The sequence below is a fragment of the Pelophylax lessonae genome (genome assembly GCF_965119305.1).
Source record: "Pelophylax lessonae genome assembly, chromosome: 1".
Classification (NCBI taxonomy): Eukaryota; Metazoa; Chordata; class Amphibia; order Anura; family Ranidae; genus Pelophylax; species Pelophylax lessonae.
In genome coordinates this window covers 347248483-347276187 of record NC_138768.1, presented here as the reverse complement: position 1 = coordinate 347276187, position 27705 = coordinate 347248483, and the positions used below count along the sequence as shown (strand labels likewise).

The window sequence follows — 27705 nt, the reverse complement described above, 5'->3', positions numbered from 1 at the left end:
CATTATTTGTGCCTGACTTTCTTTTCAGACTCTCCCAGATCTGGGCCTTTAATGAATAACTCTGGAATCTTATGATGATATCTCTGGGAGTATCCACTGGGATGTTTTTTCGTCTTCTGAGCTGGTAACAGCACGGTGACAGCCATTTCCCCCTTTGTGGGCAGTTGGTCGCTTGATTTTTTTTCTGCGTTACGTTCTAGCCCGATATCAACATCCAGTTCTTGTTCTAATCTGGATTGTTCTGCGGAGGCCAGGCCTGATAATGCCCTATGTTGGCTGCTTTTTTCCTTTATTTCCGATTGTTTCGGACAGGTTCCTTGTGATTTTTCTAGGGGCAATTTGTCTATGGTGTCTTCACGTAGTATACATTTTTTAATTGTACCAGGACTGGCGCTCACCTTGGGTGTCTTTGCAGTCGTACCGACCTCTTGCTAACCTGCCTCTCATACTTAGACGTATGCTTACTGTCCACCCTAGATGTTTTATATTCCCTTAGAAATCACACAGTTCTATCACACAGTTAATAGAAAATCACTTCAGCAATTAATCACTTATCTCCAACAAAATTGCATGGATTACAGTCATAGATTGCGATAGTATTAAAAAGAAAAAAAAAGAGAGTAAGTCCATTAAAGAGTAAAAGGAGTAATGAAAACACAAATAGAAAAAAAAAAAACAGATCTCACCGCGTTGTAGATAGAGTGGACGAGAGGGGATGGCTATCAGCCAGCTTAATTAATTTTTAATGCTCTTCTTATTGTCCTTAGGAATTTTGGGTCCTCCTAACCGCTGCTCTGATCCTTCTCCCACTTTGATGGTTCTCCCCACTGCAACCGGGATCTGATCTCCAGGGCTATCAGATGTAAAGTAGCTCAGACAGCGGCTCCTCTCTCTCACGCGCTGTGTCCAAAGCTCCCGCCTGCACTTCAGCTGAGCCTGCCAAGAGGCCTCCGTCAAATCACTGAATTTGGACAGCAGTGCGGTGGGGCGATGCAACGAATTAGGTTAGGGGTGTTCCACCCTCCCAAACTGTCCGGCGCCACTCGGACCCACGGCTCTGTCAGCAAGCTTTCAAGTCCCGACCTGAAGCGCCTCTCCAATGAGGTAAATGCAAGAAGGTAGCTGCTGGCTGGTTAAGCTGGGAGCGAGAAGCAGGGAAGCGGGAAGGCAAATCGGCTAAGGCACGGGGCTCCGTCGCCTCATGGTAGATAGCACTGTTGCTGCTTACAGCGCTCACACGTGCCATGTAGGCTCCTTCTTCTCTTGGACTTCCGTTGCAGTTTGCACCACCCCCTTGTGACGTCACTAAAAAAGGGAAAAGACAAGCACTCTGAACAAAAAATTCTTATGGGTGAGTGTAAAAATGGTATGGATAAAAATGGGGTTCTGGACAGGGCTAAAACAACTTACATGGCCGTAAGTGGTTAAAGGGACACTTTCTAGTCCATAATATAGATGTGCGAGTCCAAAGAAAAGTCACAATGTTGATAAGAGGTATTGCATTAAAACGCTCAAAGGGCTACCTCCGAAACACAGAGAAGTCAGTCCTGTGGATACGAATAAAAGCAAAAAAACAGAGCGCCTCTAAGTGCAGTATTTAATGTAACAATGTAATTACAATAAGTAGTAACTCACACATGAGTAGGAAGTAGTAGGCATAGATAGCTCCGGTGGTCCGGGATGGATGGAATGAGTCCAAAAAAGTCCCGAGAAGTGGAGTGTATCCAGCCGATGCGGTGGAACTGGTAGGCGGGGAGAAGCCGGCCGCAGATTCTTCCTCCTTCCGGGTTCGGCTGATTCGAGCCTTATTCACACAGCCACCACAAATAATATTATTAACAAAAAAGAAGCAACTTTCCTTTTCAAAAAATATTTCAACACCCCTTATTTATACCACTTACCAAAAATTCACAAAAACTCTCATACTCCCCCAGGTCGCCCCATCATTGCATCAATGGACAGTATTACTAGTGGTTTTTCCTTATATATTGATTCCTTCTTACAACCACTAGCCCAGGGTCTCCATTCTTATGTCAGAGAGGCCACACATCTCCTAGAGATTTTGGAACCATATTCATGGGAGGAGGGATATTACTGGTTATCACTTGATGTGAATTCCCTATATACATCCATCCCCCATGATGTAGGCATGGCTGCTATCCAACACTTTTTGTCACAGGATCCACTCCTCCACCCTATGCAAGCTTCTTTCATCTTAGATTCCACTTAACCCATAATTATTTTCTGTTTGATGGAGCTTTTTACCTTCAAAAAAATGGGACAGCGATGGGCACCAATTTCGCGCCCTCGTATGCCAATTTAACTATGGGGTATTGGGAGGACCAATTCATCTGGAATCACAATCCTTTCACCAAACATTTGTTTTTTTTCTGTAGATACATTGATGATATCCTGATTATTTGGGATGGTCAGATTTCTGATATAGAAGCTTTTGTTACTTACTGTAACAACAATCAATTGGATCTTTCTTTTACTTCCGAATTCAACTCAGATACCCTCCCATTTTTAGATCGGGAATTAGGCCACGACAACAAACACATTTTTGTCCGTAATTATACAAAACCCACGGCTGGCAACTCTTATCTTCATTGTAAGAGCTGTCACCACCCAGCCTGGATTAATAATATACCTAAGGGACAATTTTGTCACCTTAGACAAAATTGCACGAAAAAGGAGGACTATATTGCACAGAGTACACATCTTAAGCAAAAATTTCTAGATAAAGGATACCCTTCCACTTTGATTGACCAGGCCCACAATATGTACCTTACCGGAAAGCCTAAAAAACCTTCCAAACCTAATGACAATCTTCCAGCCAGATTTATCACTCACTATCACAACAAGTACAAAAAAATGAAAGGAATATTAAATAAACACTGGAATATACTTTTACAAGACCCCCATCTCAAAAATATTTTGGCCCCTAGACCCACAGTCACGTATCGGCGAGCTCCTACACTGAAAAACAAATTGCCCCCAGAAAGCTTCCTGAACATAAAATTGCTCACCCTCTCAATCTCATCCCATTGAAGGGGATGTATCCATGTCACAAAAAAATTTGCAAAACTTTTAACTTCATCAATTATGGTCAAAAATCCTTCTCGCACAATGGCAAAACTTACCCATTGGACAATTTTTATAATCGTTCTACGGATCACGTAGTCTACTGCCTCACCTGCCCTTGTAAACTACTATATGTAGGCCATACTATCTGCCCCCTCAGACAACGATGCAAACATCGCGGCTTTATAGAGGAGGGCTCTGACCTACACAGTGTCCCGAGGCATTTTCTAGAAGTTCATCAAAAGTCCACTGAGGGTCTACGCGTTTGGATCATTGAGTCTATACCCCAACATCTTTCGGAAGCTCAACGCTTCACCAGATTATGCCAGCGCGAGACCTTCTGGATCTATACCCTCGACACCCTTAAACCATATGGCCTTAACAAGGAGTTAGAGATTAGCACCATTCTTTAGTTATGGTTTTACCCTTATACTTATTTCTGATGTTTATGGATCTTTTTCACTAATGGATTAGTGTCATATTAATTTTATCTACTTTGATTTTATTTTACTACTGTCTATGGTCACATTCCCCCATGTGCACCCCCTCCCCTCTTGAGGGTTCATATGAGTGACTCTATTTCCCCCTACTATTAGGAATTATCTACATCTTTCACCATCCATTTATTATTATTTTTTAATTATTATCAATATATAAATTTTTTATATTTTTCAGATACTTATATTCATGCATACCACCCACATCCTACTACTTTCTATTACTTATTTACTATTACTGATATCCATTACAATACTATCATTCTCTTTGCTATTCTAATCCTAGTCTAATATTAATACATTCTCTTTCACATGGGTTTCTTTCTTTCTTTTTATATATATATATATATATGTATATATATGATACATGGTTCTATTGTTATATGCTTTCATATGTTCTTATATGCCACTATGTTCCCTGAATCTTTATTGTTGTTACATGCTTTTGATATGTTCTTATATGTCACTATGTTCCCAAAATCTTTCTATTTATTTACCATTGCCCTTGATTTTAAGCTTTTACACATGAATAGTATAACCACTCCCCCTTGTTAGTGCCCCTCTCGCTATTTAGTAGGCTCCTTTTCCGTATTCTCCCTACCTACACTTGAAAAAAGAGCACGCATGCCCAGAGTGAGCTTTGCGCACACTCTGAAACGCGTCGTGTCACCACTAGCTCCGGTGACGTTACACAGCGTCCGCTGCCTTCCAATCTGGTCCCCGGACATCAGCCGAACCCGGAAGGAGGAAGAATCTTCGGCCGGCTTCTCCCCGCCTACCAGTTCCACCACATCTGCTGGATACACTCCACTTCTCTGGACTTTTTTGGACTCATTCCATCCATCCCAGACCACCGGAGCCATCTATGCCTACTACTTCCTACTCATGTGTGAGTCACTGCTTATTGTAATTACATTGTTACATTAAATACTGCACTTAGAGGCACTCTGTTTTTTTGCTTTCCTTGTGAAGTCACTGACCGGTGCATGCTGGGGGTGTCCCTGAATGACCATTTGGAAATGTGTTCACCCTATGCCGTTATACCTTCTGCATTCCCTCCTGCACCCATTGGCTGCCATCTCACCAACCATACTTCCCTCCTGCACATGATGTCATACTCTCCCCTCTCGGTCACCTACTGCCTGTTGTCATACCCTCTACAGTTTATCCTGCACATATTGTCATACCTGCCTCACTCCTTTGCTGCGCATAATTTGTAACCCTCTATTCTCCTCTCCTCCACATATTGCCCAAGGTCATACCATCTGCATTGCTCCTCTTTTCATACTGCCTGGTATCATACCCTTTACACTTCACTTCCTTTGCCTATGCTTTTTACACCCTAAAACAGTTCTTCAACATTATTTCTTAAATTGCCAACCTCAGTCATTCAGGAACGAGCACACTTTTGCTAGTGATAGTGGTAATGAGTTCACGCTTTGCATGGAAAAACAGTTGAATACTGAGATCATATATGTATGTTTTTTTATTTAATATTGAAAAGAGAAAAGTGCAATAACTCATAACAATCTTGTATCGTCGTTTATTATCCTTAATGGTCTCAGCTCATTAAAGGTTAAATCTTATTAAATATGGTTTGCTACACTCTTCACATGTACATCCTTTCTTTATATCAATCTGTGGACTGAACAGATTTATGATTACACTAATAACATATTACAACATTTGATTATATACGTGTTATAATAGCTGAATATACAGTTCCTTGTCAAGGTTACTTAGTGGCATTGTAAATCAGTTGATTCATCTGTTTGGCTGACACTTAATTCTTTAGTTAATGATGGTCTCTTTGTCTGGAAAAGATCACTATATATAATTCTGATTAATGAAATAATTGAATCCGCATAGGTTTCAAAGTAAAACATTTCTGAGAACTTAGATGTTTGAACTTACATTTTTATTAGGCTGCCCCATGAACTTTTAAGCCCGTTAAGCAGAAAGGGATTTGGAGCTGGAGGAGTTGACTACAAGTCCATTATTTTATAGATAATAATCTGTACACTTGTAGTTTTCTGTTCTTAAAGGACAACTGTATTTTATGTAAAACATTTTAGAAGTTTCAATTTATCCAGAGGTACCAAGAAACTTTGCCAGTGTAACCTTTTAACCTCTGCCTTTTCTTTCATGTGCCAAGATATTTCTTCATATATTGAGTAGCACAGTGGCTTAACACTTCCGCCTGGAAGCACTAGGGCTGTCTGTTCGAATCCCAACCATTAAACTACCTGCATTGAGTTTTCATGTTCTCCCTGTGCTTGCATGGGTTTCCCCACTCACATTAAAGACATTTTTGTAGGTTAATTGGCTCCTGTCTAAATTTGCTCTAGAATTTGTATGTATGAATTTGAGTTAGAGACCTTAGACTGTAAGCTCCTTAAGGGCAGGTACTGATGTGAATGTACAATATATATATATATATATCAGCAAAGAGCTGCAAAAACTGTCGGCACTATATACAGTTAATACCTGCAGTAATAATAACATACTATACTGTAAACATTCCTTATGCATCTTGTCTACCATACGAACCGTTCAACAGTATGGTGTAGAGTGCAGCTACACAATTGATTCAAAGACTTCAGTGCCAGGACCCATTTTTTTTTCTATTCTGAACTCATGTAATCGCTGGAGTAATAAATCACAAACTGTAAAAGCTGGTTGTCTTTTGATACATTTAGGTAAGCTTTTCCAGTCCCTATCAAACAAAGGCAAGCAGAATGTGCATATAGAGGGTTCCTCCATGTCATCTTCATTCTCAAACCTGGGCTGAGGCATGGGGAAAAGTAGGCAAAACATTTTAAGATTTCCAGCATAAAATAAAATATAAAATGTGTTGGTTGTTTGTTTTTTAGGATGTCAGTAGAAACCTATTTCCAGCTGGCACTTAGGTTAGTGATTTTACCCTTTGCCTGTTTATTTAATTTTATTAATTTTAGTGCACACTAACACAAAATATAGAGGATACACAATCCTATGTTCTCTCATGGATATTTGGAGCCTACACTATTTCAATGGTGGATATCAAAGGACATGTACAGAATACTTTATGTAACTTAATTACCCTGGCGGGAGTCTTGAGCTTTCCGGCAATTTAGCAGATGCACAAAGCACCTCAGAAACAAATATCTAGATATCTTTTAAATTAATAATTTTGTGGAACAAGTAATTAGGTCCCCCTCCTCGCTTCAAACACTTACTCCCTTTGAGAATATCTGCTTACACACCCCATGATCAAGGGCATCATTACGGCGGTTTATACTTCTATTCTGGAGGGTCAAGCGCCACAATCACACAAGCATATCACAAAATGGGAAAATTATCTGGGGGTGTCTTGAACTTGGAAAACTGGAAACAAATATGACAGGCTGCATCACATTCAATTAATGCAGCTTCAGTTGAGTCTAATTTCAAAGTATTAATAAGTTGGTATATTTGTAATGTTAATGTTTAGACCAGTGACCTCTGATTGCTGCTTTAGGGGATGTCACCAATGGGGAACTCTAATGCACATATGGTTTTGGTCTAATATCTAATGTTAAATTGGTATATACTTTGTTAGGTAAGGGAATTCATACATTTCCGATAGCTGTGTTGTTGAATCCAAAGCCAGCTTACTGTACCAGACACCAACATCGTCTCTTGACGTTTCTCTTTGCTGCAGCAAAACAGACTGGCTAAAGCATAGTGGTCTTCTACAAGTCAGACATAAAGTGTCATGGTATTTAATTAACAAAAATATGGCAGCTACCCTAAATGATAGAACACACACTTTTAAATCAAAAGGGTCCCCTTGGATAGACTATCACCTTCCTGAAGATTTCAATAGTTTATTGTTACTTGTGTAATGACATATGGTGCCCGCTCTGTGGCATACTGACAAGTGGCTAAGTGGAGCTCATCCCTTGCCACCTCCCTTTCCTCTTTTACCCTACTCTTTCCTCCTCTTACCTTTTTCTCGTCTCTATTTTTATTGTCTTTAAAGTGAAATCCCTCACCTAACAACCGTATTACTAAACCCATCTGTACCACAATATGATCTCTTGGGGTAAATTCAACGGTCTAACCCTGCGATTGTACGCATCCTAATATTAGTATTTTCAGTCGGAGAGCTTCGATAAACAAATAGAAACAGCTACAGTATTAGATCCCGACTTAACAACACTCTTTGTATTTTGATGTTTGGTGTTTGGTGTATACTGTACACATACATTTCAATTCCTGTACCCTAGTTGGAAGGGTTTTGTAAGAGTGTTTTACCCAATGGACTGCACTTTTGCATGATCATATACCGCAATTGAAATGAGAATGTTATGTTGTATTGTATGGCTATTGACCTACACTTTTTTTGTATATTGAAAAGGATGCAATGTACACATGCTGTACAATTTCAATAAAAAATACTGAAATAGAAAATAAATAAATTGATGTTGCATTGAGTAAACAATTGTTAGATCTGACAAGACTCAAAATTGCACGCACCTGTGAAACAGCAAAAAAATATGATACCCAAAATTGTCCATAGGCAAGGTTTATAAACTTTTACAGCTCATCACTTTAATTGTAACAGTGATATTTAACAGCACTAGAATTATTGCTGTCATTCTGGCTTGTGCGCTACTACCTAAAATGTGTGGCACAATTGTCATTTGTTTATGCATGCATACCCATTTGCTCTCATAGGGACAGAGGGCTTTAAAATTTGTTTTGGGGTGTTTTCTAATTTCTTTTATTAAATGTCACAGAGTCTGCAGAACTGCAAGCTCTGAAAAAATGTTTGATTTGAATCTGCTGTTAATGGTTTTGTTTCTATTTTCCTGTGTTAGAATTCAATTGAATCTCCAGGCTTCGTCCCCTCTTGTTTTTTTTTTATCCTTCCTCTGCCTGTGTAGAATCTGTATACTCACCAACCTTGCTTCAAAAAAGAGCAATCTTCATTTTTAAGACCAGTGACATCATTAGTCTGGCTGATAAAATGCTCTATCTTTGTGTTGCCTGGGGGAGAGCTTCCTGCACCACATCCTTGTGTAAGTGCTGCAAAACTACATTTACAGTACCTTGGTCCTTCAGCCAGAACATAGCTTGTCTGGCCAGGCTCAAAGCAATCCCATGGGAACAGAGGGCAGTACTGTGGCTGGTAACAGGGGAAGTCTCTTCAGGGGTAAACAGTTCCAATCGTGTTTAATTTAATTTTTTGTTACACTTGCCCTTTTATATAAAACAATATTTTTGAGTATTCTATCCAAGTAATCCAGGCTCCATCACATCCAGTTATTTTTTCTTTTTGAGATTTACAAGAAACCTTTGTTCTTTTTATCCTTATGAATTTATATCTCTATATACTGCAACATCAATTAGCAGAATAAGCACAATAAGTGAAACAACATTATTTGTTCAGGTGTCCCTGTGGAAGAAATAAGTGTTTTATGAATTATAGCTAGAATAATCATATTCTGCCCTGTAGCCAAACAAAAGAGCAAAACTGCGATACTTAAAATCCCTTTCTCCATCAATTTGTTCATTCAGAACTAACTTTGTATTTTGAGTTCAAACCTGTTATAGACCAAGGTGGCAAGTAATATTTTACTTTGTGTGTTGCAGGATTTTCTACATATGCTGCTGAATCATTTTCCTGAGCAAAATAAGTAAGTAATTCTACTCCATACTCAGGTGCTTCTGATGTAAAATGCATTCCCCTGGTGAAGAACTGATTTTTACATAATCCATTAATGACTGATACACTTTGTTACATGCTGTGTTTCAATAAGATTTGATTTACTGGATTTGAAGTATATATTTTAAAATTAGGAGCCCAGGATGGGATCACCAGACAGCTGTTTGTAAAAGTAAACAGTATTAATTGTTTTTGAAAATCAATCAGACAAAACTGCTTTCTTCAGCAAAAGTAAATACAAACAGTCCATAATTTTGGTATCTTGAAAACATCACAATGGCTCACCGACAATATACCAGTCCCACACCAGGGTTTAGGGTATGTCTGTTTCAGGGTGCCACAAAGGCCACAGGAACTCAATTTATAGGAAAACAATATCTCAGTTGCCAGGCAGTCCACACTTTCTCACAGCTGTGAACTTCTCCACTTTACTTTACTGACAGGAGCTGACCCCTTCCTGCTCCTTTTCAGGCCTTGCCTGCCAGAGGGTTAAGCCTTTCAGGAACTAAAGTCCCTGTAGTTTGGGCTGTAATGGTATCCTGCACTGGGACACCATTTTGTCAAGCAACCATTTTGTGTTACTCCAGCTGGCATGACAGTTTGAAAAGCTACTCACTCATCCAGCCCCCTACTCGAGCTAATTAACTCCTGGGTCAATTAACTTAAGAATGCGAGCTTCAAAAGAGCTGTTACTTCAAAGTACCTTATCTAGGAACCTTATCTCAGCACATCCTGGCAGATGTCCACTAAGGCTGACCAGGCTGGGTTGTAAATTCCCCAGCCAAATTGTTAATTTGAGATGTACTAAATACATCTAACAAATCCATACCCAATTCATAAATGCAGACAGGAACATGACACATTAACAAAAGGTATATATTTGGATGAGAAATAAAATACTGAACGGAACAAGATCATACATGATCACGTTCGCTCCTATGGAAGACAAGCTAGCTGTCTGATGCCTTACGGGTCAGAGGTTACTTGGAGATAACCTGTGTTTGGTGTCTATGGATGTAAAATTCAATGCACAATAATACATCAGTTTCAAGAAGGCAGCTGGTAGATATTGGAAGATATGAATTATCTTATAGATCTGTCTAAACGGGAGGTTCCTTGCCATTGTCTGAGCCTAGGGCCGCCCTGGGCCACTGTGTTTATTGGTCAAGGACCTCTGTTGACACCTCCTGGGGTCTCAAAGAAAAGGAAGGAAGCAGATGTTTTTTTCAGTTCTCCTGTACCATCAAACCAAGAATTATCTATGACTTTTGGGAACCGGCTCAGCTTCTGAAACTCTGATAATACAAGGACATTGACTGCAAGCATTCTTATTTCTAATTCTTTATCTTATTTTTCTAAATTGCTGAATTTTGTCTCTATTTTTTTGAAACCTATTTTTCTGTAAATATTATTATTTGCACCAATTTTAACCTTTTTATTATTAAACCTTATTTTGAAAAGTGTTAATCTTGTCCCTAAGCTTTTAATGCAAACTAACCAAAGAACCTGTCTCTTGAAGAGCGCTACTGTCTAGAATAAATCCTCTGGACTTCCCTGTCTGCGGTGACAGTGCGTGTTATAGATGATTATTCTAAAGTCATAATTGGTATTTCTAAAATTACGAGCATCCGCTGGGCTCATAAAATAACGTAGCGGTGGTGGCAGAGAAAGGGTTAATTGCTTAATCAGCCCGGTGACAATCGCTCTCAGCCTGCTGGCATCTAGATTGTGGTCCCGAAAGCTGGAAAATCTATGTGCCGGTTGCAGCTGAGTGACGGCAGGGTGTGAGATTGCCTGGTCCTTGGTCACGAGTGGATGAGAAGGCCAGGGGTCTGATACCTGCCACCGTCACAAGGGCCAGAGGCCCTTTCATAAAGTCTCTCTGAGCCTCCAAGTTTTGGGTCTCAAATAAGGACTTAACAATCCTGGGAGAACTGTAAATCAGTCCTCTCCCCTCCAACTAGACTACCCCTCACCCTTCATGGGTTTGAACCCATAAGTGCTCAAAAATGTCTCTTCTTGTCCCCCTTAATGGCACCATATCCCAAATAATAGGGAAACATACCTGCCTTCCAAGACCCATCCCTGAGGTCTTGTACAGTATGTATTTATTTTTTTCAGCACAGGTTTACGATATATTGTAAGCAAAAGTTGGATATGGACATTGGTGGTATATTAGTAAACCATCCGAGTAACTAAAAAAATGTTGGTTAGTTATATAATACAAGGACAAGTTATAATGTACCATGAAGTCAATGATGGGGACAGGGCCATGGATCTAAAATTAAGAGCTACTTATAATAATACTTGTTCCAGAACAATTTATTATTTTATTTTCTTACATTAAAAATCACATTTTGGGGGATGCACACTTTGTCAGTTCTATGCACACCCCTGATCTTCATAGGTGTTGTGGAGAGTTATCCTTTGTGCTGCACTAAAGAATAACAATCCCATCTAAGTGAACAATGTACATCTAAGGGATTTTACCAAACTCTGTTGCAGAGTTCTACCTTCTTCTGCTCTGAAGAAAAAGCTGTTTGATCCTCTATATTCTTTAGATACAGAGTCTGAATAGAAGGAATTGGTTTGTTATCAGCTGGTGCACCTTTCTAGAGTATCTCACCAAAACGAAAATTTATATTGCAAGTGATGCAATTAAACTACATTTTGACTTCTGGGAAAATCAGAAGTCAATTACACAAGCAGGAAGTAACATCTCTGGGGAAGTTCTGTACATCAACAGTGTACAGAATCCCTCCAGGTTATCATATTGCATTAAATGTTACAGAAAGTTACAGTGCAGCAGTTTGAAAAAGAAAGGTAATATTTAATAACATCAAATTACAAATGTGGTATGTGTAGCAATTGTATATGCTATATATATTTTTTACAAAAGTGGGTTTACCCTTTAACTCCATTTATGTGTATTCACTGTCTGCTTTTTTTGAGCATGCGCGTGCCCTTTCAAAAAACAGATGTGTTACCTAAACATATACAGTATCTCACAAAAGTGAGTACACCCCTCATATTTTTGTAAATATTTTATTATATCTTTTCATGTGACAACACTGAAGAAATGACACTTTGTTACAATGTAAAGTAGTGAGTGTACAGCTTGTATAACAGTGTAAATTTGCTGTCCCCTCAAAACAACACACAGCCATTAATGTCTAAACCGCTGGCAACAAAAGTGAGTACACCCCTGAGTGAAAATGTCCAAATTGGGCCCAATTAGTTATTTTCCCTCCCCGATGTCATGTGACTCGTTAGTGTTACAAGGTCACAGGTGTGAATGGGGAGCAGGTGTGTTAAATTTGGTGTTATCGCTCTCACTTTCTCATACTGGTCACTGGAAGTTCAACAGGACACCTCATGGCAAAGATACCTCTGAGGATCTAAAAAAAAGAATTGTTGCTCTACATATAATATATCTACATATAGTGCGTGTTACAGATGATTATTCTAAAGTCATAATTGGTATTTCTAAAATTACGAGCATCCGCTGGGCTCATAAAATAACGTAGCGGTGGTGGCAGAGAAAGGGTTAATTGCTTAATCAGCCCGGTGACAATCGCTCTCAGCCTGCTGGCATCTAGATTGTGGTCCCGAAAGCTGGAAAATCTATGTGCCGGTTGCAGCTGAGTGACGGCAGGGTGTGAGATTGCCTGGTCCTTGGTCACGAGTGGATGAGAAGGCCAGGGGTCTGATACCTGCCACCGTCACAAGGGCCAGAGGCCCTTTCATAAAGTCTCTCTGAGCCTCCAAGTTTTGGGTCTCAAATAAGGACTTAACAATCCTGGGAGAACTGTAAATCAGTCCTCTCCCCTCCAACTAGACTACCCCTCACCCTTCATGAGTTTGAACCCATAAGTGCTCAAAAATGTCTCTTCTTGTCCCCCTTAATGGCACCATATCCCAAATAATAGGGAAACATACCTGCCTTCCAAGACCCATCCCTGGGGTCTTGTACAGTATGTATTTATTTTTTTCAGCACAGGTTTACGATATATTGTAAGCAAAAGTTGGATATGGACATTGGTGGTATATTAGTAAACCATCCGAGTAACTAAAAAAATGTTGGTTAGTTATATAATACAAGGACAAGTTATTATGTACCATGAAGTCAATGATGGGGACAGGGCCATGGATCAAAAAGTAAGAGCTACTTATAATAATACTTGTTCCAGAACAATTTATTATTTTATTTTTTTACATTAAAAACTATATAAAAAATATAAGAAGATTGCCAAGACTCTGAAACTGAGCTGGAGCATGGTGGCCAAGACCATATAGCGGTTTAACAAGACAGGTTCCACTCAGAACAGGCTTCACCATGGTACACCAAAGAAGTTGAGTGCATGTGCTCAGCATCATATCCAGAGGTTCTCTTTGGGAAATAGATGTATGAGTGCTACCAACATTCCTGCAGAATTTGGAGGGGTGGGGGTTAACCTGTCAGTACTCAGACTTTAAATCCTATTGAGCATCTGTGGAGCATTCTCAAACGGAAAGTGGAGGAGCGCAAGGTCTCGAACATCCACCAGCTCCGTGATGTCGCTATGGAGGAGTGGAAGAGGACTCCAGTGGCAACCTGTGAAGCTCTGGTGAACTCCATGCCCAAGAGGGTTGAAGCAGTGCTGGAAAATAATGGTGGCCTAACCAAATATTACTTTGGCCCCAATTTGGACATTTTCACTTAGGGGTGTACTCACGTTTGTTGCCAGCGGTTTAGACATTAATGGCTGTGTGTTGAGTTATTTTGTGGGGACAGCAAATTTACACCGTTATACAACCTGTACATTCACTACTTTACATTGCACCAAAGTGTAATTTCTTCAGTGTTGTCACATGAAAAGAAATAATAAAATAGTTACAAAAATGTGAGGGGTATACTCACTTTTGTTAGATACTTTACATATAATAGAGTGACTCATATGTCAATTATAAAATGTAAACTTGCTTTATAGAAAACAGAGAAACAGAGCATCAACCATTTCAACAGGAGTTTAAAAAAATGAATTTCCTGTAAAAATATATTAAAGGGGTTATTGTTATTTTGGCTGTAACTTGTAAAATGAATAGAAATTGCAGTTTTTGTTTTAATAATCTACATCCACAAACCATATAAAGGAAACAAACACAATGATTCATTTGTTTTAGTGTCCAAAAACATTTTGTGTGGCTTTTCTCCTAGTATAGCTTCTATTTTATGTGAAAGAGGATGATGCCGAACAGATATACACCCATGTCCTTGCTTTTTCCAGACCGGATGCTGTAAGAGAAACAGTTGACATGAGTTGTTAATTTTATGACTGCAGCTGAAAGTATAACTGCTCCAAACTTCCACTGGGACTGCAAAGATCATATGTTTGTTTTAGTAGGTCAGCTTAGTTATTAAGCTGAAAGAAGCTAGTAGCATATTATACATACTAGCAAAGTCTATACTTTTGAAAAACGATAAAACCTGTAAGACAACCAACACATAATAGTATTATTAGTTACCTTTATGCCAGACAATGAGTGAAATCTTTGATTTATTAAAGAGCTATGAACGGTACTGTTATCAGACACTCTTACATGTGTTGGAAAGCATGCCCCCCCACTGGGTGCTTTGGTTACTCTTGCCAGCCGCTACATTACTACTGTGTCCTGAAATGACATATTGTCCACCAGGAGGAACCACAGCAGCCAATGGGGGATAACAAATCTAGTGCTCTTTAACAGAGCAAAGATTTTACTCACCATCCACAAGAAAAGTAGGTATTAAATCTCCCACTTTACTTCCTCTTCATCCATATTTATTTATTTATTTTTTTACGGTAGTGCCAGGTTCAGTTTAAAGGTACAATGCAGTGAAAAAATGCTGCTGTTAACTTATTCAAGAGGCACAGCTGACAAGTGTCTCAAATTTTGTTCTTGTGCAGCCGGCTGCCTTCTGGACTGAACCTCTATAGCTAATAGTATTCTTTTTATCTAATAACTCTGAATCCAAGCTTGCGAAAATATAGGTTTTAGGTTTCATGTTAACTCCCCTTTTACAAGCTCTATATCCTAAAAGTGATTGTAAAGGTATTTTTTTTTAAATAACAAACATGGTATGCTTACAATGTGCAATAGTTTTTCTCAGCGCAGCCCCGATCCTCCTCTTCTCAGGTCCCCCACCGGCGCTCCTGGTTCCTCCCCCCTGCTAAGTGCCCCATAGCAAGCATCTTGCTATGGGGGCACTCATGCAGGCTCTCTCCCAAGCCATGCTTTGTGTTCATTGACACACACATTGTGGCTTGGCCCCGCCCCCTGCTCCCTCCTCACTGGCTGTGATTGACAGCAGCAGGAGCCAGTGGCTCTTGCTGCTACCCCTAAGCCAGTGAGGAAAGAGAGAAAGCAGGGAATGGGATGCTGCTTTCATGCACAGCACTAGAATGACACAGGGCTCAGGTAAGTATGGGGGTTGGGGAGGAAGCTGGGGGAAGCTACGTAGAGAAGTTGTTTTGCCCTAATGAGTATATATTAAATTAAAAAAAAAAACTTATAACAATATCTCTCCTGCACTCGAGTGGTATGCGGGAAGGTGAATCTTCTAGGCGGTTTTATGACACAAATGAAGTGGTCTTGCTGCCCCCCTCAGGACCAAGGTTATCCAAAAGGCACTACAAGAAAGCAACAAGGAGAAGGGCGCACCGACCTTGTGCATTACCACTTAAAAGTTTATTAAAATCAAAGAAGGGTAGCGTACAATATACTCACAAACGTAGCATATGAACAAAAATATAGGAAATGGGCACCGCTCGCTTCCAGGACACTTCTCTACTGCTGGATAGCGTGATGGCATCCTCAAAACCTGATGTGGCACAGCACTAGAATGACATAGGGCTCAGGTAAGTATGGGGGTTGGGGAGGAAGCTGGGGGAAGCTACATAGAGAAGTTGTTTTGCTCCAATGAGTATATATTAAGGTAAAAAAAATGTATGCCTTTAGAACCACTTTATTTTTTGGAAAATCTTGCAAAATCTTGGAAAGCCCGTTCCCAGGTACTGAGCAGCACCCCATGTGGTTCTTAGAGAGAGGTTATAGAGCAAAGATTTGTGTTGCTATAAACTGCAGTCCTACCCAGGTTCTCCAATCTGCTTGCATTGATTTACAAAAATTAAAAATTATGGAGGAACTTCATCCTCTCCCCATGTTTTTCCCCCATATCTTTTTTGCTGGTCTTCTGCAAAATTCACATACTCACCCAACTAGCAAATCCATTGTCCTACTGTGATCCACCAAGCTGCTCCCAAATGCCTTCTTCTATGTGCCATCCTTGTTCCGCATGTCATTGGGAGCCTGCTGCCTCCTTCTGGTTCCCGGCAGCCCAGCCCTTCATGGTGCACCACTTGTCCATGCTCCTTCAGCTGTAGTGAATGGATCGTGGAGCATCCTGGATATGTTACATGCATAACTCAGCAGACTTCAGAGTTGAGAAGATGTCATTCTAGCCCAGGTGAGAATGCCGGGCAGGGCGGACCAAAAATGTACAAAAAAGGTAACCAATGAAAAAAGAGAATGATGCCCAGTGCATTTAGCAGTTGAAAGTCTACTTTAAGGTAAACTGAGTGGACCTAAAAACATTTATACTTACTTTCTCTCCAGGGATGTGATATCCATAACCCCACTCACGGGTGTTGATTTCTTCTTCCAAATTCTGCTCCTTGGTCTCTTCAGTCATCTGGATTGGCTGGCCCCAGATGATGCACACAGCAGCTCATTTATTTGAACAAGCATGTCTCTTCTGCTATAACAAAATATATGTTTATATATATACAGTGGGTACGAAAAGTATTCAGACCCCCTTAAATTTTTCACTCTTTGTTATATTGCAGCCATTTGCTAAAATCATTTAAGTTCATTCTTCTTCCTCATGAATGTACACATAGCACCCCATACTGACAGAAAAACACAGAATTGTTGACATTGTTGCAGATTTATTAAAAAAGAAAAACTGAAATATCACATGGTCCTAAGTATTCAGACCCTTTGCTCAGTATTTAGTAGAAGCCCCCTTTTGATCTAATACAGCCAGGAGTCTTTTTGGGAAAGATGCAACAAGTCTTTCACACCTGGATTTGGGGATCCTCTGCCATTCCTCCTTGCAGATCCTCTCCAGTTCTGTCAGGTTGGATGGTAAACGTTGGTGGACAGCCATTTTTAGGTCTCTCCAGAGATGCTCAATTGGGTTTAAGTCAGGGCTCTGGCTGGGCCATTCAAGAACAGTCACGGAGTTGTTGTGAAGCCACTCCTTCGTTATTTTAGCTGTGTGCTTAGGGTCATTGTCTTGTTGGAAGGTAAACCTTCGGCCCAGTCTGAGGTCCAGAGCACTCTGGAGAAGGTTTTTGTCCAGGATATCCCTGCACTTGGCCGCATTCATCTTTCCCTCGATTGCAACCAGTCGTCCTGTCCCTGCAGCTGAAAAACACCCCCACAGCATGATGCTGCCACCACCATGCTTCACTGTTGGGACTGTATTGGACAGGTGATGAGCAGTGCCTGGTTTTCTCCACACATACCGCTTAGAATTAAGGCCAAAAAGTTCTATTTTGGTCTCATCAGACCAGAGAATCTTATTTCTCACCATCTTGGAGTCCTTCAGGTGTTTTTTAGCAAACTCCATGTGGGCTTTCATGTGTCTTACACTGAGGAGAGGCTTCCGTCGGGCCACTCTGCCATAAAGCCCCGACTGGTGGAGGGCTGCAGTGATGGTTGACTTTCTACAACTTTCTCCCATCTCCTGACTGCATCTCTGGAGCTCAGCCACAGTGATCTTTGGGTTCTTCTTTACCTCTCTCACCAAGGCTCTTCTCCCCCGATAGCTCAGTTTGGCCGGACGGCCAGCTCTAGGAAGGGTTCTGGTCATCCCAAACGTCTTCCATTTGAGGATTATGGAGGCCACTGTGCTCTTAGGAACCTTAAGTGCAGCAGAAATCTTTTTGTAACCTTGGCCAGATCTGTGCCTTGCCACAATTCTGTCTCTGAGCTCTTCAGGCAGTTCCTTTGACCTCATGATTCTCATTTGCTCTGACATGCATTGTGATCTGGAAGGTCTTATATAGACAGGTGTGTGGCTTTCCTAATCAAGTCCAATCAGTATAATCAAACACAGCTGGACTCAAATGAAGGTGTAGAACCATCTCAAGGATGATCAGAAGAAATGGAAAGCACCTGAATTAAATATATAAGTGTCACAGCAAAGGGTTTGAATACTTAGGACCATGTGATATTTCAGTTTTCCTTTTTTAATAAATCTGCAACAATGTCAACAATTCTGTGTTTTTCTGTCAGTATGGGGTGCTATGTGTACATTCATGAGGAAGAAGAATGAACTTAAATGATTTTAGCAAATGGCTGCAATATAACAAAGAGTGAAAAATTTAAGGGGGTCTGAATACTTTTCGTACCCACTGTATATATATATATATATATATATATATACAGTGGGTACGGAAAGTATTCAGACAGTGTAAATTTGCTGTCCCCTCAAAACAACTCAACACACATTTGCTGTCCCCTCAAAATAACTCAACACACTCTTATTGTCTAAACTGCTGGCAACAAAACTGAGTACGCCCCTAAGTGAAAATGTCCGTATTGGGCCCAAAGTGTCAATATTTTGTGTGGCCACAATTATTTTCCAGAGCTGCTTCAACCTTCTTGGGCATGGAGTTCACCAGAGCTTCACAGGTTGGCACTGGAGTCCTCTTCCACTCCTCCATGACAACATCACGGAGCTGGTGGATGTTAGAAACCTTTCGCTTCTCCACTTTCCGTTTGAGGATGCCCCACATATGCTCAAAAGGGTTTAGGTCTGGAGACATGCCTGGCCAGTCCATCTCCTTTACCCTCAGCTTCTTTAGCAAGGCAGTGGTCATCTTGGAGGTGTGTTTGGGGTCATTATCAGTTTGGAATACTGCCCTGCAGCCATACTTGCCAACTGTCCCGTTTTGTGCGGCATATGGTCTGACCACTAACAGGCTGACCCCCCGCCTCTTCAACATCTGCAGCAATGTTGGCAGCACTCGTACGTCTATTTCCCTAAAACAAGCTCTGAAAATGACGCTGAACATGTGCACTCAACCTCTGGTTGACCATGACGAGGCCAGCATGGTCTTGGCCACTGTGCTGCAGCTCAGTATCAGGGTCTTGGAAATCTTCTTATATTCTAGACCATCTTTATGTAGAGCAACAATTCTTTTTTAGATCCTCAGAGAGTTCTTTGCCATGAGGTGTCATGTTGAACTTCCTGTGACCAGTATGAGAGAGTGAGAATGTTAACACCAAATTTAACACACCTGCTCCCCATTCACACTTGTGACCTTGTAACACTAACGAGTCACATGACATTGGGGAGGGAAAATAGCTAATTGGGCCCAATTTGGACATTTTCACTCAGGGGTGTACTCACTTTTGTTGCCAGCGGTTTAGACATTAATGGCTGTGTGTTGAGTTATTTTGAGAGGACAGCAAATTTACACTGTTATACAAGCTGTGCACTCACTACTTTACATTGTAGAAACATGTAATTTCTTCAGTGTTGTCACATGAAGAGATATAATAAAATATTTACAAAAATACGAGGGTTGCACTCACTTTTGTGAGATACTGTATATACACTGCTCAAAAAAATTAAAGGAACACTTGTTAATCGGAATATAGCATCAAATCAATTAAACTTCTAGGATATTGATCTGGTCAGTTAAGTAGCAGAGTTAATTAGTTTCAGCTGCTTTGGTGTTAATGAAATTAACAACAGGTGCATTAGATGGGCAACAATGAAATAACCTCCAAAACAGGAATGGTTTTACAGGTGAAGGCCAATTACATTTTTTCTCCTACTCATCTTTTCTGTCTGTTTTTCACTACTTTTGCATTTGGCTAGGGTGAGTGTCACTACTGGTAGCATGAGGCGATACTTGGACCCTATAGAGGTTGCACAGGCAGTCCCAACTCATCCATGATGGCACATCAATATGTGCCGTTGCTAGAAGGTTTGCTATGTCTCCCACCAAAGTCTCAAGAGAATTGAGGAGATTCCAGGAGATAGGCAGTTACTCTAGGAGAGCTGGACAGGGCCGTGGAAGGTCCTTAACCCAACAGCAGAACCAGTATCTGCTCTTTTGTGTAAGAAGGACTAGGATGAGCACTGCCAGAGCCCTACAAAATGTCCTCCAGCAGGCCACTGGTGTGAATGCCTCTGCGCAAACAATCAGAAACAGACTTCATGAGGGTTGCCTGAGGGCCCAACGTCCTCTAGTGGGCCCTGTGTTCACTGTCCTGCACTGTGGAGCTAGATTGGCATTTGCCATTGAACACCAGAATTGGCAGGTCCGCCACTGCCACCCTGTGCTTTTCACAGATGAGAGCAGATTCACCCTGAGCACATGTGACAGACGTGAAAGGGTCTCGAGAAGCCGTGGAGAATGTTATGCTGCCTGTAACATCATTCAGCATGACTGGTTTGGTGGTGGGTCAATGATGTAAAATGAAAACTCATTCAGCGCTACAATCAGCAAAATGGAATAAAAGCTGCTGAACACCGGTAAAGGTCAAATCTATCAAAACCCAGATGAAACATAAAATACAAAAGGGGTGCAGCGCTACAGTAGAAAGTATGAACTCAGACTGTATAATTGTGAAAAGGTCCTGACTGAACAATTAAATCACAAATACTGTGCAAGCTAAAAATAAAGAAGAGTCCTTTAAATGTCACAAATCCAAGCCATAAGATCAAGGAAAACCCGTGCTGTAAAGGATGAAACAGATGCACCTCTTCATAAGTGACTCCATCACCAGAGTGTGTGCTAGCCTCTCACCTCAATGCTCAGACCTCTAGGGTCATAACGCAGTGTGTTTTCAAACACCTGATGGGCTCCCAATCTGCTCAGCTTTGCCTCCAACCTCCAACCTCAGACCGATCATATAGTAAGAGATTCCAACATAGAGGGGGGGACAAAAGGACATCTAGTGCTCTCCGTATATATAACAATTTATTGAATAAAAAATATTGCACTTACAAGCATGGCACTATCCTAGTGCAAAACGAACAGCATAAGTGTACAACAGCACAGCCAGCTGGCCGCTCGGTGTGCGATCCCTTCGGAGCGTCGCGGGTGACGTCACAGCTCCTCCCCCGTACGCGTTGCGTCAGTGGGTGTGACTTCTTCAGCGGGGTACGTGGAGGGCGGCACCCGCACGCTATTTATAGATGCTGCTAAGCAACCGGACCAATCGTTCCAGAGCGGAACAGGAAGCTCTCAGGTTTCCATTTTGGAATAGGGAAAGAGAACTAGCTCTACTTCCTGATGACTCCGGAGCTAACAAAAACTCATATTTACAGACCGGAAACAGGGGAAAAGACACGGTTCAGTTCCTCTCTGTCTCTGTCGATGTAATTAGGAGCTAGTGAATATACTATTGCACTTCGTGAATGCTAGGGGCACAAAACCTTTAACAGGACATAAAGTGACAATGCATAGTGCATAATATAATACCTAAAAGTTTTCAAAAAATTCTTTTATACAAAAACTCTTTTTTTCTTTCAAAAGTCTTTTTAAAAAAAGTCTCTTTGAAAAAATGGCAAATGTTAAATAAGATAGTAAATACAATTCTAAAATCTTTTCATAAAAGCTAAAAAAGACGTGTAACCGCGATGCTCCGTATGGATCTTACAAACACATATATATATAAAAAACATAAAAAACATAACAGAAAAAACATCTAAAAATCAGCAATAATCATCTATTGGAAATAAAACAATTAAGATCAAATTCTACATTTAACCCCCCTGGTACTAAAACTTTAGTCTGGTAAATCCAGAATGATTCTCTTCGACTTAGTTGCCTAGTAAAGTTACCTCCCCTCCAATGCCTGGTAGTTTTCTCAATCCCCCAAAACTTTAATCCAGTAGGGTCACAGTGATGGTATCTTTTAAAGTGTTTGGGGACATTGTGCTTATCCTTTCCCTGTCTGATTCTGTTCATATGCTCTCCTACTCGAACATGCAATGCTCTCGTGGTTCTGCCCACGTATTGATATCCGCATTTGCATTCGAGCATATAAACGACACCTTTGGTCTCACATGTGATGAAATCCCTCAAAACATGCACTTCCTGTGTGGCTGTAGCTAAAAATTCCTTCCTTCTTTTGATGTTACCTTTTGAGGTTTTGCATGCAGCACATCTTCCACAGGCGTAAAAACCTTTCATAGATGGAAAGAGCCTATTATCAGATTTAATGGGGGGATCCAGAACCCCTGGTGCCAGCCGATCTCTCAGGGTTGGCGCCCTCCGGTAGACAAATTTAGGTTTTGATGGAAGGGTCGGGCCCAATACCCTGTCTTGTTGTAGGATGGGCCAATACTTGGCTACTATATTTTCAAACTTCTTGTACTGGACATTGTAGTCCAGCACAAAGCAAAATTCATTACTGGTAGCCATTTTTTTAGAGGGCATAAGAGTGGTTTCTCGTTCAATCTCACTCACTTTAGATAGTTCCTTCTCTATGTGTTCTGGAGCATAACCTTTTTCTAAAAACCTAGAGGCTAATATTTTGGACTGTGAGCGAAAGTCTTCTTCCTGAGAACAGTTTCGTTTCATCCTTAAAAACTGCCCTCTGGGGATATTACATAACCATAGATTATGGTGGCAACTTCCTGTCGGTATATAGGAGTTACGATCAGTGGGTTTGAAGTAGGTACGAGTTTTTAGACACCCATCATTTTTGAAAATCTCCAAATCCAAGAATATAATGCTTTCGGTGTTTACATTCCAAGTTAGTTCAATGTTCCTATTGTTGGAACTAAGATGGTTCATGAATTGCTGCAGACTGGTCATATCTCCTCTCCAAACTAGGAGGAGATCGTCGATGAAACGACGATAACAACTCAGCTGGGGAGGACGGTTTGTGAAGATCACCTCCTCCTCCCAGTGTGACATAAATAAATTTGCCACACTGGGAGCAAAACGTCCTCCCATAGCAACTCCTTTCACTTGTAGAAAATATTCTCGGTTGTACCAAAAATAATTTTTTAGTAAACAGAAGTCTAAACATTCGACAAGGAACTTACGATGTTTAGAGGTCAAATCTGACTTACTTAGGGCCCACTTCACAGAACTCAAAGCATCTTCATGATTTATGATGGTGTAGAGCGACCCTACGTCAGCAGTTACCAATATACTTTCTGAAGTTCCCGTTAGGTCCCCAAGAAGCTGGATTACATGTTTAGTGTCCTTGAGGTATGCGGATGTACCACATACCAAAGGCTGCAGATAATGGTCGATATACTGACCTAACCTTGCCGTTATAGAATCTATGCCGTTTACAATTGGACGGCCGGGTGGACACGTTTGATTCTTGTGGATTTTAGGGAGAAAATAAATTATAGGGGTCCTGCAAAATAAGGGGTTGAGATACTGGGCTTCCTTAGAGCTCAAAATTCCAGATTTCTCCCCTTTGTTGATCAAAACTCCCAGTTCTTTTTTAAACCTGATCATAGGGTTACCTGACAAGAGAGAGTAGGTATTCCTGTCACTAAGGAGCCTCTGCATCTCTTGACGGTAGTAGGTCCCACTCATTACTACCAAGGCACCTCCCTTATCAGCCGGGCGGATCACTAGATCTTTCCTGCCCTCTAGCAGTTTAATACCCTTTTTGATTTGTTGAGGATCATTTGCTCTCCTGATCCTAAGTGAGTCCAAATCACGGCTTACCATATTTTTGAACACTTCAATGTTCTTAGTGTCCACATTAGGGGGATTAAACACTGATTTATTCCGTAATTTGGAATGGTGTGAGACTCTAACCTCTCCCCTATCAGGATATGGATTTGTTAAAAAATGTTTTTTGATACTTAGTGTTCTAGCAAATTTTTGAAGATTGACATAGGTGTCGAACTTATTCATATTCTTAGTTGGTGCGAATTTTAGTCCCTTGTCCAAAACTCTGATCTCATCATCTGTAAGAGTGACACCGCTAAGATTGAATATCCCGGTTCCTATCGGGATTTTGGTTTTTTGTACCCTTCTACCTCCTCTGCATCCTCTTTTTTTCTTTTCTTTTGATTTTCCGTCCCGTTTAACAATGGATACGGGGGCTGCTGAGGAGGATAATAGGGGCTGATTCCCAATGGAGTTGACGGGTCTAGTTGAGGGTCCCTCCAGGGGGTCCTCTGTATCCCTAAAAAATGGGGGTCCTCCCCTTGATTTTGTAATGGTTGGAACCTATTTTCCGTTGGGATAGGGCGATCCCCTAATGGGTACGCACCTCTCTGTCCCCTACGTCCTCTAGGTCCCCCTCGATGCCCCCTATTGTGATAGGGGACAGTTTGCCACTCAAGGTTGGGTTGGTGATAATTATCACCACTCCAATTCTCCCTGGATGAGGGACGGTGATAAGGTTTTTGGCCCCCCCCTCTTCCTCGGCCTCTCCCTCTTTTGTTTCCCCGACCTCTTCCTCTGGGTGGAGGCCCTCCTAATGAGGGAAATTGTGATTGAGGAGTCCCACAATCCTGAGTGGGTACGTCCTCATTCATTGAGGTGCTGGAAACTGCTTCAGGGGCTGCTGAGGACAGAAGGTTTACTTGCCACCTATACACCATTTTGTTGCTAAAATCTCCTATATCCCTAAGGAATTTTTTCTTTTTCTTTTCCTGAGCCTCCTTATCCCATTTGATGAGTTTGGTTTTGAGTTCTTCTGATAATTTTATGAACTCTGGCTTATCCTTCTCTTTTTCTATAGAGGTTTTGATGGCCTCTATTTGGGTCTCAAGAGCCTTCATCTTCCTCTGTTTCCGTGTTAACAGAAAAGTGAGGAGCTCAAGACCCTTTGTAGTGAAGAATTCATTCCATTCTGTGTATGATTCCTCATCTAAAAGCCCATCATTTGGTGGGATATCCCAACGCAAACGACGCGGGATTATTTTAGAGGAGATATACTGTTGGAATGAAACCACATCCCACCAAGCTTTAATCTTTTTTTCAAATAAGTGTCCTAACTTTTTGAAATAATGGGAAAGGTTGCTCGGTTCTTTGGATATAAGTGTGCGTGTAAACACATCATCTAATGCAATCTCACGCACCTCAATATATTGAAAAACATCCATTCTGTAAGATTAGCAGCCAAATGTATATAGACTTGCTACAGAAAATATAAAATGAAAACTCATTCAGCGCTACAATCAGCAAAATGGAATAAAAGCTGCTGAACACCGGTAAAGGTCAAATCTATCAAAACCCAGATGAAACATAAAATACAAAAGGGGTGCAGCGCTACAGTAGAAAGTATGAACTCAGACTGTATAATTGTGAAAAGGTCCTGAAAAGGTCCGCATCGCGGTTACACGTCTTTTTTAGCTTTTATGAAAAGATTTTAGAATTGTATTTACTATCTTATTTAACATTTGCCATTTTTTCAAAGAGACTTTTTTTAAAAAGACTTTTGAAAGAAAAAAAGAGTTTTTGTATAAAAGAATTTTTTGAAAACTTTTAGGTATTATATTATGCACTATGCATTGTCACTTTATGTCCTGTTAAAGGTTTTGTGCCCCTAGCATTCACGAAGTGCAATAGTATATTCACTAGCTCCTAATTACATCGACAGAGACAGAGAGGAACTGAACCGTGTCTTTTCCCCTGTTTCCGGTCTGTAAATATGAGTTTTTGTTAGCTCCGGAGTCATCAGGAAGTAGAGCTAGTTCTCTTTCCCTATTCCAAAATGGAAACCTGAGAGCTTCCTGTTCCGCTCTGGAACGATTGGTCCGGTTGCTTAGCAGCATCTATAAATAGCGTGCGGGTGCCGCCCTCCACGTACCCCGCTGAAGAAGTCACACCCACTGACGCAACGCGTACGGGGGAGGAGCTGTGACGTCACCCGCGACGCTCCGAAGGGATCGCACACCGAGCGGCCAGCTGGCTGTGCTGTTGTACACTTATGCTGTTCGTTTTGCACTAGGATAGTGCCATGCTTGTAAGTGCAATATTTTTTATTCAATAAATTGTTATATATACGGAGAGCACTAGATGTCCTTTTGTCCCCCCCTCTATGTTGGAATCTCTTACTATATGATCGGTCTGAGGTTGGAGGTTGGAGGCAAAGCTGAGCAGATTGGGAGCCCATCAGGTGTTTGAAAACACACTGCGTTATGACCCTAGAGGTCTGAGCATTGAGGTGAGAGGCTAGCACACACTCTGGTGATGGAGTCACTTATGAAGAGGTGCATCTGTTTCATCCTTTACAGCACGGGTTTTCCTTGATCTTATGGCTTGGATTTGTGACATTTAAAGGACTCTTCTTTATTTTTAGCTTGCACAGTATTTGTGATTTAATTGTTCAGTCAGGACCTTTTCACAATTATACAGTCTGAGTTCATACTTTCTACTGTAGCGCTGCACCCCTTTTGTATTTTATGTTTCATCTGGGTTTTGATAGATTTGACCTTTACCGGTGTTCAGCAGCTTTTATTCCATTTTGCTGATTGTAGCGCTGAATGAGTTTTCATTTTATATTTTCTGTAGCAAGTCTATATACATTTGGCTGCTAATCTTACAGAATGGATGTTTTTCAATATATTGAGGTGCGTGAGATTGCATTAGATGATGTGTTTACACGCACACTTATATCCAAAGAACCGAGCAACCTTTCCCATTATTTCAAAAAGTTAGGACACTTATTTGAAAAAAAGATTAAAGCTTGGTGGGATGTGGTTTCATTCCAACAGTATATCTCCTCTAAAATAATCCCGCGTCGTTTGCGTTGGGATATCCCACCAAATGATGGGCTTTTAGATGAGGAATCATACACAGAATGGAATGAATTCTTCACTACAAAGGGTCTTGAGCTCCTCACTTTTCTGTTAACACGGAAACAGAGGAAGATGAAGGCTCTTGAGACCCAAATAGAGGCCATCAAAACCTCTATAGAAAAAGAGAAGGATAAGCCAGAGTTCATAAAATTATCAGAAGAACTCAAAACCAAACTCATCAAATGGGATAAGGAGGCTCAGGAAAAGAAAAAGAAAAAATTCCTTAGGGATATAGGAGATTTTAGCAACAAAATGGTGTATAGGTGGCAAGTAAACCTTCTGTCCTCAGCAGCCCCTGAAGCAGTTTCCAGCACCTCAATGAATGAGGACGTACCCACTCAGGATTGTGGGACTCCTCAATCACAATTTCCCTCATTAGGAGGGCCTCCACCCAGAGGAAGAGGTCGGGGAAACAAAAGAGGGAGAGGCCGAGGAAGAGGGGGGGGCCAAAAACCTTATCACCGTCCCTCATCCAGGGAGAATTGGAGTGGTGATAATTATCACCAACCCAACCTTGAGTGGCAAACTGTCCCCTATCACAATAGGGGGCATCGAGGGGGACCTAGAGGACGTAGGGGACAGAGAGGTGCGTACCCATT

The 27705-nt window shown here is 41.0% G+C and overlaps 1 protein-coding gene across 1 annotated transcript in view; it reads left to right on the top strand.

The window, feature by feature from the left end:
- The window catches only part of AOPEP (aminopeptidase O (putative)), a 719157-nt gene that overhangs the window by 404102 nt on the left and 287350 nt on the right, over window positions 1-27705 (top strand). Inside the window, exon 9 of the mRNA XM_082267412.1 lies at window positions 9201-9244. Within this exon, the coding sequence (XP_082123538.1) occupies window positions 9201-9244 (44 nt within the window). The remainder of the gene's footprint in view (window positions 1-9200; window positions 9245-27705) is intronic.